Raw genomic sequence first — 13,813 nt, 5'->3', positions numbered from 1 at the left:
GCCACTTGCTTTAATTTGGGGACTGCAACATTCAGAATTAATTAGCCCCAAGACTTGGTGCTGCATCTGCCACTGTAGCCTACCACTGCTAATGTACATAATAATGAAGCCTACCACTGCTAACATACATACAGTGCAACACTGTTCATGTATATACAGCCTACCATTGCTGAAATGCATAGCCTGTCTAGCATGCTATTGCTTGCCTGAGTAACCTGCTATTGCAAACATATATGTAGACCAACCCTAACAGATATGTAGCCTACCATTGCTAACTGTAGCCTGATATTTCAAACATAAGAGCCTATCCGACAGCTCAAAAACATACAGCCTAAAACTGCTCTCATACATGTATCCTACCATAGCTAACATATTGTACATGTAGCCTGTGACTGCTAGCATACATGTAGCCTGGTAAAGCTAAAATGCAAACGTCTCACGTACAAGACTTTGCAGTGCAGTCGTAGTGTGTAGTAGCTATAGTAGTGTGTAGTAGCAGTCGTGACAGTAACGTTGATGTGAAGTCGGCAGTGTGGCTGAGTGCTTGTCCAGCTCTGTGTATCCTTACCTCAGCAGGACTCTATGTAGGCCATGTTCCTCATGTTATTTTCTTAAACTTATCAGGCCTACATGGACATCGGGGCTCTTATCATAAGTGGCAGCCATGAAATATGCAGAGCCTGTCCGGGCCTTGCATCGCTCACCTTCTCCTTCTCCTCCTCTCCCTCGCCTCCCCCTCGCTTTCTCAAGCCCCGCATCACTGCAGACAGGGCACACGCTGCGTAGAAACGCGAGAGAGGAAGAGAGCGGGAGAGGGAAGAAAGAGAAGAAAGGAGAACCTGGGGGATGACTGACTTTAACACGGCAGACACAGTGTTGGTGTCTGGTACACACCAGCAAACACATGTCACCACCACAGGAACACACTCCAGACACACAAGGTTCGGAACCGGGCAAACAGCAAACCCTCCCGAGCGCTATTCCTTTTCAAAGTTTATTGAATGTATACTTTTTTTCTGGAAAATACTTTGGCACATAGAAAGCATTTGAGAAGCATTTCTGATATCTATCATACAAAGCACACAGGATAGCAGGGATTGGTCCTCTCCAGCACTGAGAGTCAATCCTTTGTTTTTTATTTATCAAACATGAGCTGAGGTTAATATAGTTCATGCACAAAGTTGCCTTCTCCGCCAGTGCACAGCCAATAGAAAACAACATACACAGTTCAGCTGGAAACAGTTCTCATCCGAAGCTTTTACAATACTGACCACATTTGTTTAAAGACACATATCATAACATTTGACACAGGTTTCTATATATATTTATAAATGTATGTATAGGTATTGGTAGTTGTTGTTGGTCATATTCGCAAAAACAGAAGTCTGCCCTGTTCTTATCTACAAAGCACATTTTGGCAGAAACGAGACAGCTATGTTGGCTCTGCAGATGGAGAGCCAAGAAACACCCCTCTCCTGTTCATTAGAACAGCTAGCTCACACACAGCGCTGCAGAATGGTGTTTCCTACAGAGCACAGACACAGCGCTGCAGAATGGTGTCTCCTAGCACAGACACAGCGCTGCAGAATGGTGTCTCCTAGCACAGACACAGTGCTGCAGAATGGTGTCTCCTAGTACAGACACAGTGCTGCAGAATGGTGTCTCCTAGTACAGACACAGCGCTGCAGAATGGTGTCCCCTAGCACAGACACAGCGCTGCAGAATGGTGTCTCCTACAGAGCACAGACACAGCGCTGCAGAATGGTGTCCCCTAGCACAGACACAGCAGTGTCCTACAGTCCTAGACCACTGTGGAAACCCTCTCCCTGACAGCGTGTAACCAGCTCTGCAGTTCCCTGAAGGCCCTCTGATGAAGAGTTCGATATGATGAGGCACCACATAACCAGGGGTAACAACTGGTAACCTGCAACTGCCGCCACTCGTTTCAGCAGCAGTCGCCATGGTTACTAAGACTGACTACAGCCCACTGGGGTTGCCGTGGTAACTGACGCCTCGCCCACCCCCACCCACCCACACCCATACCTCCCCCTCCCCCCTTTTTACTCTATATTCCACCCAGCAGGTTAGTTCTGATCATGTCTACCACAGGATTATTGCTAGCTTGGGTACGGCAAAACAAAACAACAGGACAGATACGACTTCCTGTCTGACTCACGGAGCTTCCAGCACCGAGTCCTTCACAGCGCTCCAATCAGACAGCAGTATTTCACAGCAGTGATTAAAAACCACCAGTTACATTATGGATACACAAAATCCGGTCCCACTCTCTCACCATCACCCAACCAGATACGTATCTTTCCATGTCTCTGGAACAGACCACAGAACAAGTGGGGTCGGGCTAGACCAAGCCTAGTTTAGGGGGAGAGGGGGATGATGGAGGAGTGCCTGAAGGACGTAGGTGTGGCTAAACTAAGGCTTGTTATGCGGACCTTCATCACAACACCACAGAAGCTAACACACACTTAAGCAGGTGTGTACCGCCACACATACACACCTTGTAAACATAAACCTTTTTATCATGCTTTATAACAAACCAAACCCTTGCTCCCTCTCATTGCTTACATGTATACTAGAGAAGGAGGATTGGTACTACCTATCGCTATGTAGCTAACTTCGCTCCAGGCATAACAAAAATAATAAACTCATGCAAACAGATCTGAATTAACATTCCAGTTTCTGCTGGTGTGGGGAGCCCAATGACTCTGTCATCCCAAGAAATGACACCCACACCAGAGAAAGCAAAAGGTATGGACCTGAAATAACCAAGGAGCAAGAAAACTGATACCACAAATTACACACATTCTAGGTTATCATAAGGAATGCAGATAGTTATGTGAGACATGGGAAAGCTTTTGTATAAGAGTGTATATGTGTGTGTGAGAGAAAGCGTGTGTGTGTGTGTGTGCGTGTGGATGTGTGTCAGGACTGTGTAGTGCACTTTCTCTCAGTGTGGGACTGCAATGTGTTAAGTCTGAGTGCATGTGTGTGTGTGTGTGTGTGTGTGTGTATACTGTATCTGTGTGTGTGTGTCTGTGTGTCTGTGTGCTGGGCCTTAGCTCTGTTCTGGGCTAGCAGAAGGGAACTCTGGGTTGATGAAGGAGAAGCCCTCAAACTCGTCCTGGTCCAGGTTCTGGATGACTTCTTGGTCTGGGGGGGTCAGGACTGGGGGATGGCGGGTGAAAAAGCGATCAAAGTTCTCCGCCTCCTTTCCGCACTGAGGTGGTGGTGGGTGGTTGGGTCGGGAGGGGGTGGGGGGGGGGGGGGGAGGGGTAGAGAGGAGAACAAGAGAGAGATGGTGATGGACGGAGCAAGGCATGGGAAACCACAAGTCTGGAGTCAGACGTGACATAACGGTGCATTCCTTCGCGAGGGCGTTACTTTTGAAGCATGGGGCACAAAGTACATAGCAACCTTCAACTGAACCTGCTCAGCTCCCCAGGCTGAGGACGGACAGCACTGCACTTCACAGGGACTGATCCGATCAATCACACGCACGCACACACACACACACACACCCAACGTCAGGACCGACACACACAGACAGACGGATAACACGCACGAGCAAAAGAACAAACGCCGGGTGGACGGAAGGAAGGAAGGATGGATGGATTGTTAGGAAGGGAACACAGGAAGGCTCTGTGGCTGAGAGATGAATGACAAGAGATGAGGCTCGGCGAACAAACAGGAGAGCACATCTAGAACGACAGAGAGTCGATAAAACTCAACAGTCTTGTCAGGTGAGTTCTGCCAGTTTGACAGTCAGATAGGACTCGACAGCACTGAGAGGAGCCAACACCAGGTATGTACAGACATATCCTGAAGAGGCAGCCCTAACGGACAGACAATAACTAGAGGAGCATTGAGAGGCTCTGGACGTGTACTGAGAGAGAGCAAGAGAGAGGGGAGGGGGCGGGGACGGACGAGGAGAGATGGAGAGGTAGAGAGATATGGAAGTCGAGAGACGGAGAGAGAGAGAGAGGTGGAGAGGTAGAGACATGGAAAGGTGGAGACGGAGAGAGGGAGAGCAACAGAGGTAGAGAGATCTGAGAACCTGTGTTAGCAGAGACATGGGAAGAGCATGAAGCGACTCGCGAATGTTGAACACCTCAAGTTCAAATGGTGACCCCCTTGGTCACACAAACACACACACACAGTGGCCTGATCCAGAGCTCCAGATTCCAGGACTTGCCTCCTACATTCAGCTGAGGCCAGTCTTCTTCAGGTGCAGCCCCATCAGGGCAGAAGACAGCTGCATGAAGAACTCTGAAAAAAACCCTTAACAGCAGTGGGGCCCCCGGCTCTGTATGTGTGTGTGTGTGCTTTCATATGACATCATCTTAACCTTATTCTACTTCTGGTTGACCTGATTCCGCCGTTACTGGACCATAGAAATGCAACATATAGAACCGATTCCGGCCTTTAGCCCTTAAAATGGCACACATGCATACACACACATTCCTGCCTGTAGCAATAACAACAATAGAATCTCCCATACAGGCAGTGAGCTAAACGAGCATCGTAAAAGACACAGGCGAGCCCACAGTATAATCTGTCTGTCACTCTAAGCTACAGCCCCCTTTATATCTGCAGCCAAACACAGGAGCACACTAATAACCGAACCATAATCGCACACACGCACACACACGCATGCATGCACACACACACACATTACCAAACCATTGACCCTGCTGTACCGCAATCAGTGTCTCATATGGGTCTGGTTCCCCTCGCTCGCCCTTGTGGGTACTAGGACTGACTCATTGGGCTGAATGTGAACCCTAATGTGTGTGTGTGTGTGTGTTTGTGCTTTTAGTAGACCACAGTTTTTTTTGCAGAGGGTAAGAGATAGTGTGTATGTGAGCATGTGTATGTGTGACTGTGAGAATGTGTGTGTGTGTGTGTGTGCTTTCATCCGGTGTGTGTTCCATCAAGAACTGAGAATTGAGGAGAGAGCTTGTCTCTGTCCTCACAGATCGACCCGTCCACTGCCATTAGGATCACAGTTACCAAGGCGACTGCTGGGGGTGGGGTGGGGGGGGGGGGGGGGTGGGGCGCTATGGCAACACGACTGACACCACCCCCTCATCAACAGAAAATGTTGTGACACAAACACACGTGCACGGCACACAAACCCTGCAGAAAGACGAGCCTGCCTCGGAGAGAGTCTCAATGACAGAGGCAGGAAGGGAAGAAAGGCAGAAAAAAGAGACACGAGAGAAGGAAGCAAGGAACAGAGAAGAGAGATGGAGATGGGGAGAGAGAGGAGAGAGATGTAGAGGGGGAGAGAGAGGAAAGAGATGTAGAGGGGGAGAGGGGTATAAGAGAGGGAGAAAGAGGAGAGAGACGTAGAGGGGGAGAAGAGAGGGAGAAAGAGGAGAGAGATGTTGAGGGGGAGAGGGGGATGAGAGAGGGAGAAAGAGGAGAGAGATGTAGAGGGGGAGAGGGGGATAAGAGAGGGAGAAAGAGGAGAGAGATGTAGAGGGGGAGAGGGGGATAAGAGAGGGAGAAAGAGGAGAGAGATGTAGAGGGGGAGAGGGAGATAAGAGAGGGAGAAAGAGGAGAGAGATGTAGAGGGGGAGAGGGGAATAAGAGAGGGAGAAAGAGGAGAGAGATGTAGAGGGGGAGAGGGGGATAAGAGAGGGAGAAAGAGGAGAGAGATGTAGAGGGGGAGAGGGGAATAAGAGAGGGAGAGAGAGGAGAGAGATGTAGAGGGGGAGAGGGGGATAAGGGCGGTGGAGGGAGAAAGAGAATAGAGTGATAGTCAGGTGGGGAACACACGGAGAGATCACAGCTTCTGGAGTTGGCAGGAACATAATGAGCTGCTAAACACACACACACCCACACACGCACACACATGTACACGCAGAAACACAACCCCAAGCACACACACACTCTCCCCACCCCCCACACCCAGACTGTCTTTCTTACAATACCTGTAAACCCACTTCCCACTCCTCTGCCCATTTTCTTTTAAGCTACTTCCCTCCCCCCACTCTTCCCCTTCTCCCTCCTTCCCTTCCCTTCCCTTCTCTTCCCTCCCTCCCTCCCACCCTCCCTCCCTCCCTCCCTCCCTCCCTCCCTCCCTCCCTCCCCTGCTCCTGTGTTCCTGCCAGAGAGAGGTGAGACTGCCCTGGGCACCGTCTGGCCTGCATGAATAAATGAGAGAGAAAAAGAGCGAGTGAGAGAGACAGAGAAAGAGAGAGAGAGAGAGAGAGAGAGAGAGAGGGAGAGAGAGAGAGAGAGAGAGAGAGAGAGAGAAAGAGAGAGACCGGGAGAGAAGGAGAGAAGGAGAGAAGGAGAGAAGGAGAGAAGGAGATGGAAATGCAGAGAGAGATAAATAGACAGGGTGAGAGAAAGGAAGAGCAAACGAGAGAAAGACTGACAGACAGGGAGAGAAAGACAGAAATACAGAGAGAGAGAGGGAGAGAGAGATAAAACCAGACAAGAGAGGGAGAGTGTGAGGGAGAGAGAGAGGGCAGTAGAGCAGAGAGGCGGAACGAAGGCAGTGGGTTGAGAGAGAGATAAAAAGAGAGAGGAAGAATCCTGCCGTCGTTATCAGGTCTTCAGATTATGCGGGACTACAAATCTGTCTTTGAATGAACGCTCTCCACTGAAGGCATGTCTTAGTGTGGGATTAGGCCTAATCTACGGCTGGGGAAGCTGCCCTATGTACACCACTACTGTGATCTGCTCCAGTCCTTGGTCTGCCATGACCTTCCTACATCAGTAGGACTGACAGTCTGGCCTCTGCACTGGACCACACCAACCAAAGCCCTCACCAACTCCAATGGACATCTTCAACATTCTCGTCACAGCCAACCTCATTACCACCATCCTCATCGTCATCCTCCCCACCCTTTTTACCCTCATCATCATTACCACCATCATTATCGTCCTCATCATTGTCACCATCTTCGTCATCATCCTTATCACCATCATTATTTTGATCATACGGGTCTACTTACCTGTGTATGTGTTTCATCAGGAAGGAGGACAAACTCATTAGGAAGACCGTAGACACAGGAAAGAAAATAGAGGTAGACATTGCAAGAAGAGTAGAGGAAAGGGGGTGTGGGTAGGGGAGGGATCGGGAGAGGTGAAGGTTGGGGTAAGGAGAGGAGAGGAGAGGAGGGTAGGTGAAGGTTGGGGTAAGGAGAGGAGAGGAGGGTAGGTGAAGGTTGGGTTAGGGTTGCAGTTGGACCAACTTACAGCCTTGGGTTTGAACGGGGGCTGGACTTCCTTGTTCTCCAGCTTCTCCCAGTCCATGTAGCGGAAGAAGCCATGCTCTCTGATATCCCTCTCCCCCTCGGGCCCACAGCCCAGACGCTTCCCTGGGTGCTTGGTCATCAGCTGGACAGGACAGGGTTAGAGGTCAGGGGTTAGGGTTAGAAGTCAGGGGTTAGGGTTCAGTGAAGAGGTCTAACCAAACCTGCATGTCATTTTTTTCAATTAATTTGCTGTTTGTCTATCTACCTACCTACCTACCGACCCACTCACCCACCCATTCATCCGTTTATAACTCTACTCATGCATTGATCCATACCTTCTCGGTTCTGTGACTAGCAGGTCTTAAGACCCCAAGGGGCTTCCTGAACCAGGGCCTGCTCATAGTACAGTTCATTCAGCTTGATCCCTGTTTCCACATGCACTGTGACAGGGCACTTAATATGCCTGGGCCTGCAACACCTCAACAAGCAGGGCCAAGGGCGTCCGAGAGAGTCTACCTCCCTGAGGAGACCAAGTCATAACTCATTACATGAACACTTAAACAACACTGACCACGGGTAGTCTTCATGTCATATGAACTTAAGGAGGGTAGGGGCAACATACACACGTACACACACACACACACATGCAGAAATGTGCTGTTTAATGCAGCATGTTTGACAGAGCTGAAATCCTCAATAATCTTTTGACCGAAGGTTCTTCTCGCACTGTTGAACCGTGATACTACACACTGCATGGGTGAGTCGTGGCTTTTGTCTGTGTGTGTGTCTGTGGTTGTGTATGTCTATGGGAGTGTGTGAGGTTGTGTGTACGTGCGTGTGAGAGATAGTAACTGTGTGTGTGGTTGTGTGTGTGTGTGTGTTTTGGCGTGTGCGAGCGAGTGTACGTTGGGACAAACGGCTGTTTGACTAGGTGTTGAGTAGTTGAGTTTAACACATACAGCGTTAGAGTAGTCAGGGCTGAAACAGAACAAGCCAAGGCTTTGTAGGCACCTTGGTGTCCATTAAATATGCATGGGGCTCTGAAGTATTACAGCATGGCTGTGTTAGCAAGGGAGAGGCAGGGGCTAGGGCAGGTCCCTACTCACTCACTACACACCCCCACACCCTGCCCCACCCCCACAGTGGGCCCGTAGAGTGTAGCATGCATTAGTGATGATTATTGAGCATAGTTCTACTACAGTAGATCTCCACCAGAGCATGAAGGCATGGATGCCCCTCCCACTCTTCCCTCTGGTCCTGATAGGGTTAACTCCACGCGCGTGTGTGTGCGTGTGTGACAGGAGTGTGTGTGAGTGTTGGTGTGTGAGCGCGTAACCATATGGCAGAGGACGATTATGAGAATGTGTGTGCGGAGGTGTGTGGAGGCCGATAGTGTGTGTGCTTGTGTGTAGGTGTGTGGAGGCCGGTGAGTGTGTGTGTGTGTGCTTCGCGGGGCAGATAGAAGTGGTAGTGGAATGCATACTGTAAACGCGGGGCCCCACCAAGTAAAGGGTGAGAGAGGCAGGGGCACATGAAAGCTTAGAGCGACTGAAGGACGGAAAGATAAAGACAAAGTACAAAGAGAATGAAGGAGATAGCAACAGGGAGACGGGAGGCAAAGACGGACGGTGGGAGACGGAGAGGAAGAGCGCACACGGAATGAGCAGAGCACAATGGAGGCAGGGGAGGGCGAGGGAGGCCTGGGAAGAGAGAGACAGAGAGAGAGAGAGAGGCCTGGGAAGAGAGAGACAGAGAGAGAGAGAGAGACCTGGGAAGAGAGAGAGAGAGACAGAGAGAGAGAGAGAGAGAGAGAGAGAGAGAGAGAGAGAGAGAGTGAGAGAGAGGGGGGGGGGGGAGCGTCAAAGAGAGGGAGGGCCAGAGAAATAAAGAGGAGGCAGAGAGAGGAGAGCAGCACGTCTGGCTAGCGGAGACCTCTGACATTTCCTACCCTTTCTGCAGCATGACAGATGAGAGGAGGAGAGGCCACAGGGTTATCAATAGGATGACTGTGTGTGTGTGTGTTTGTGTTTAGGCAAGTTCCTGTGTGATCTAACTATTGGATAGGTTCTTCCTAGTGCAGTGGCTGGTCTCGGGTGCAGCCGGAACCCTATCCTTGAGAGCTGAGGCCCAGGAAGAAGACTATGTCTGACCCAGACTAGACTGCTCTGCTCTGGGATCAATATACGAAGGATAACACACATCAACTGTTTTACCCATAAGCCGTTGCGTATTTTGCAGAAATAAATTGCTCATGGACCGACATGGGGCCAGCTGAATGTATTACAGTGGCAAGAGAAGCTACATTTGGCCTCTAGGTGTATTTGGCCTTGAGGTGTATTTATGTGTAGCGTACACAGTTGGTCATCACCATGCATAATTCCACTAGATTAAAGACACATCTAGAACAAATTGTGTGGTAACTTGGTGTTACGATCGTTTGCATATTTTGTTTGTTTTAAGGTTTACTACTGTTACGTTTGCTCAATTTGGGTTCTGATGCTGTAAGTGAGGAGTTGTCGCAGGTCCCATTAAATCTGAACTTCTGCGTTGTGATGGAGCCATTTTCTTAACCTTGATATACTCCCCATATATTTCAATTGTATCAATTGTGTTATATCAATGTAATTCTACCAGGAGTTGACATAACTCCAAAAGGCTAGTGGAAAATGTTGCCTTAATTCTTTGCATCGACCCGGTGTTGAATTTTTTCGTGTAGTTCAGTTAGATTTAAGTAATAGTTTTTAGAGTGTACATCATGCTATTTATTTATTTATTTATTTATGTATTTGACGCAGATTTGACACAGGGAACACCTGAATTTTTTTTTATCTCCAATTAAGTTGAACTTAATTTCCTGACCGTTTTAGGTAGGCTGTACTCAAGGTTTTTGTCATTGTCAAATTGATATAATTTATGGAAAATGTTACCAAATGTTTTATTAGTTAGATTAACATAATCCCTTTTACAGTGCACCACTCAGGTACCTAGTTTTACCAGTGCACGTTCTATTCCTATAGCTTACATGAATGCTACGCTATCAATAGCTAAGCTTATGCTAGTGATAATATCACCAAGCTCTCAAGTGTTTTAAGAGGGTGTGCGTGAGCGTGTGTTAAAGTGTGTATGTGTGCATGAGCGTGTTAGAGTGTGTGCGTGGGAGAGAGTGAGAGACAGAAGATCAGAGAGACATTCTAGTGAAGAGCACTGTAGCATATCTTAAATGGGTCTGCATGCAGATGAGAAACACGCTGCTCAATCGCGAGAGAGTGGGAGATAGGGGAGAGAGAGAGTGAGACTGGGAGAAGGAGAGAGTGGGAGTGAGGGGAGGAGAGGAGAGGGAGGTAAAGACAGAGACGGAGAGGGAGAGAGAGAGGGGATAGGTCTGAGCTGTGGGCGAACAAGGGAGCATCCATACATTGCGCTCTCTCTATGCGCTCTCTCTCTATGTTTCTATGCGTATGTGTGTGTGTGTGTGTATGTGTGTGTGTGTGTGTGTGATTACTGGGGGCACTGAAGCGTAGCGTCAGAGGATGAGACAGAGGAGGGCTTGATGGAGAGAGCTGAGTCCATTTAAGGCAGTAATCAGCTCACACACATTTATGCGCCAACACGTAGACAAGCACACGTACACACACACACACACACACACACAGCCTGTGTTCATGGGAATGACTTGAGAGAAAGGCTTCTGTTGACCGTGGCAACAGTGGTACCACGGCCTGCTCTCCAAAGTGTGATTAAGAAAGAGAATCCCACACCAACACACAGACACCGACACACAAACGCATACACACCAATGCACACACAGACACTCAAGGAACTTTTCAGCGCTGAGGGAAATGTCAGGGCTTCATTTGGTGTGGGCTGCTGTTGGGAGGCTTGTTGGGAGAGGACTCGGGAATCTGACGTCTTCCACGGACAACTGAGCTCACAGTGCAGGCTTAAACTATTAGAGCTGCTCTCTGCCTCTGCCTCTGTGTGTGTTGGTGTTGGTGTGTTGGTGTGTTGGTGTGTGTGTGTTGGTGTGTGTTGGTGTGTGTGTGTTGGTGTGTGTTGGTGTGCACGCTTAGAGAGAGAGAGAGGATGTACAATACAGAGAGAGACAGGGAAAAAGAGAAAGACAGAAAGAGAGAGAGAGATAGAGAAAGAAAGTGAGAAAGAGAGAGAGAATGAGAAAGAGAGAGAGAGGAGGAGACAGGAAGCTTAACAATGAACACTGCAGAGAAAGCGAGGGAGGGAGGGAGGGAGGGCAACTCTCTTTCACAGTAGAGGTGAACAATGTTGTTTCACACAGTTCCTCACAACGTGTTCAATTATGCACCCATCTTGATGACCCCCCCCATCCCCCTCCATCTCCTCCTGCCATCGCTTGACGATGACTTGTGCCTGCACACGTATCATTGCAACATGTGTGTGCATTTGTGTGTGTGTGTGTGTGTGTGTATGTGTGCATACCTGTGTGTGTACGTTTGTGTGTGTGTGTGTGTGCAGACTCACCCCTTTGCAGATGGCGACAGCCTCTTTGGACATGGACTTGGGGTAGGACACATGGTGCTCCATGATGGACTGGAACAGCTCATCCTCGTCTTCACCGTCGAAGGGAGGCTGGGGAGAGAGGACGTGCACACACACGCACACACACGCACACGCACACACACACAGGCCAACACACACATTCATCTCAAGGCCCCCAAAAGCCCTCCTGCCCAATACACACGCACACATACACAGGCACACACACAGCCGCAAACACTGACCTGTCCAGCTAGCATCTCGTACAGCAGCACTCCGAAGGCCCACCAGTCGACAGACTTCCCGTAGGGCTGGTACGCAATGATCTAAAACACGCGGCATGATGGGAAGAAAACTGTCTGTAGGAGTGTCTGAACCTGGACCCAGAGCATACAGAGATCTATGCACAGACTGCATACAGAGACCTACGCACAGACCTGTGTGGACACGTTTGTAGAGCCCTATATAAAACCTGTATGCAAACACCTAAACACAGACCTGTGTGGGGACCTTCTGGAAACAGAGACCTACATTGCTCCACGTGTAAAACCTAAGAACAAAGATTTTGGACTCTTTGTAGTTGGATGCCTGTGTGGTGGAGCACAGCGTGCACTCATGAGTGTCAGTGCAGGTGAGATGTGTGACCTGCTGAAGTCGCGATGCATCAAGCACTCCGTAACGACATCAATAATACAGCTCTGGAAAGTGTGTGTGTAGGCCCAGTACACACACCTCGGGAGCGATATAGTCGGGCGTGCCACAGAAGGTCTTGGTGGTGACACCATCCAGCATGTTCTCCTTGCACATCCCAAAGTCGGCTATCTTGATGTGACCCTCCGCGTCCAGCATGACGTTGTCCAACTTCAGATCCCTGTGGACGATAATGCACACACGCTCTGAGTCACACGCTGATTAACACACACGCCCTTACACACTGAGTAACACACACACACCCTTAAACACTGAATAACACACACACACCCTTAAACACTGCGTAACACACACACCCTTGCACACTGAGTAACACACACACTTACACACTGAGTAACACACACACACACTTACACACTGAGTAACACACACACACACTTACACACAACGTAAAACACTGATAACAGTAGCACAATCATCCAAATGTGGTAAATGGGGATATCAATCTGCCAGTTCACGGTACTGTCTGGACGGAGACGAGGAGCAAGGAGATGAGGAGCTAGGAGATGAGGAGCTAGGAGATGAGGAGCTAGGAGATGAGGAGCTAGGAGATGAGGAGCTTTGTGTGAAATGGGCGCGAGGTGTCTGTGTGTGTGAGAGATGGGGAAGAGGTGTGTGAGATGCGAGCGAGGTGTGTGTGAGGCGTGTGAGATGTGTGTGAGAGGTATGTGAGGTGTGAGTGAGGTGTGAGTGAGGTGTGACGTTACCTGTAAATGATGCCCTTCAGGTGCAGGAAAAAAAGGCCTATGGCAATCTCTGCGGCATAGAACCTACACACAAACATAGGTAAACACACACACACACACATTCACACACAGGAAGGGGGAGAAACGGAGACAGAGAGAAAGAATATCCGTTTATTTGAGGGATGAGAGTAAAGGTCATTGCTGTCTCTTCTGTGCCAGATATCAGCTGATAAGATCAACGGGAAGCAGCAAGATGCACATCCTGTCGACAGTGCTGTAGTGTGTATGTGTGTGTGCGTGGGTGTGATTGCGTGCGCGAGATTGTGTGTGTGCACGTGTGTATTTGTGTGTGTGTGTATTTGTGTATGTGTTTATACTCACACAGCATGGGGTTCCTTGAACTTGCCAACCTGCTGTATCTGATACATAAGGTCTCCACCATTAATGTACTCCATTACAAAGTACAAGCGGTCCTGGGGGAAGAAGAAAGAGAGAGAGAGAGAGAGAGAGAGAGAGAAGCGGGGAGGTAGGAGAGAGGTGGAGGGTTAAACAAACCCAGGGATGTAAACCGCCTCGGCATCCATCCACACCAATACAGACTACTGGATTGTAACTACTGTACACTTGCAGTTGCATGCATTTGGGTGTAAATGTGTATGTATGCAGGGGAGAGAA

General features: G+C 49.2%; 1 protein-coding gene across 1 annotated transcript in view; it reads right to left on the bottom strand.

The window, feature by feature from the left end:
* Positions 1 to 980: 980 nt before the first annotated feature.
* Positions 981 to 13,813, bottom strand: part of prkcbb (protein kinase C, beta b) — a 43,739-nt gene continuing 30,906 nt past the window's right edge. The window contains 7 exon segments of the mRNA XM_047037385.1: positions 981 to 3,235; positions 7,231 to 7,371; positions 11,727 to 11,834; positions 11,987 to 12,067; positions 12,474 to 12,612; positions 13,160 to 13,222; positions 13,520 to 13,611. Of these exon segments, the coding sequence (XP_046893341.1) occupies positions 3,074 to 3,235; positions 7,231 to 7,371; positions 11,727 to 11,834; positions 11,987 to 12,067; positions 12,474 to 12,612; positions 13,160 to 13,222; positions 13,520 to 13,611 (786 nt within the window). The 3' untranslated portion in view covers positions 981 to 3,073.

This window comes from Hypomesus transpacificus, chromosome 17 (assembly GCF_021917145.1).
Source record: "Hypomesus transpacificus isolate Combined female chromosome 17, fHypTra1, whole genome shotgun sequence".
Taxonomy (NCBI): Eukaryota; Metazoa; Chordata; class Actinopteri; order Osmeriformes; family Osmeridae; genus Hypomesus; species Hypomesus transpacificus.
This window is presented reverse-complemented; position numbering and strand designations above follow the sequence as displayed.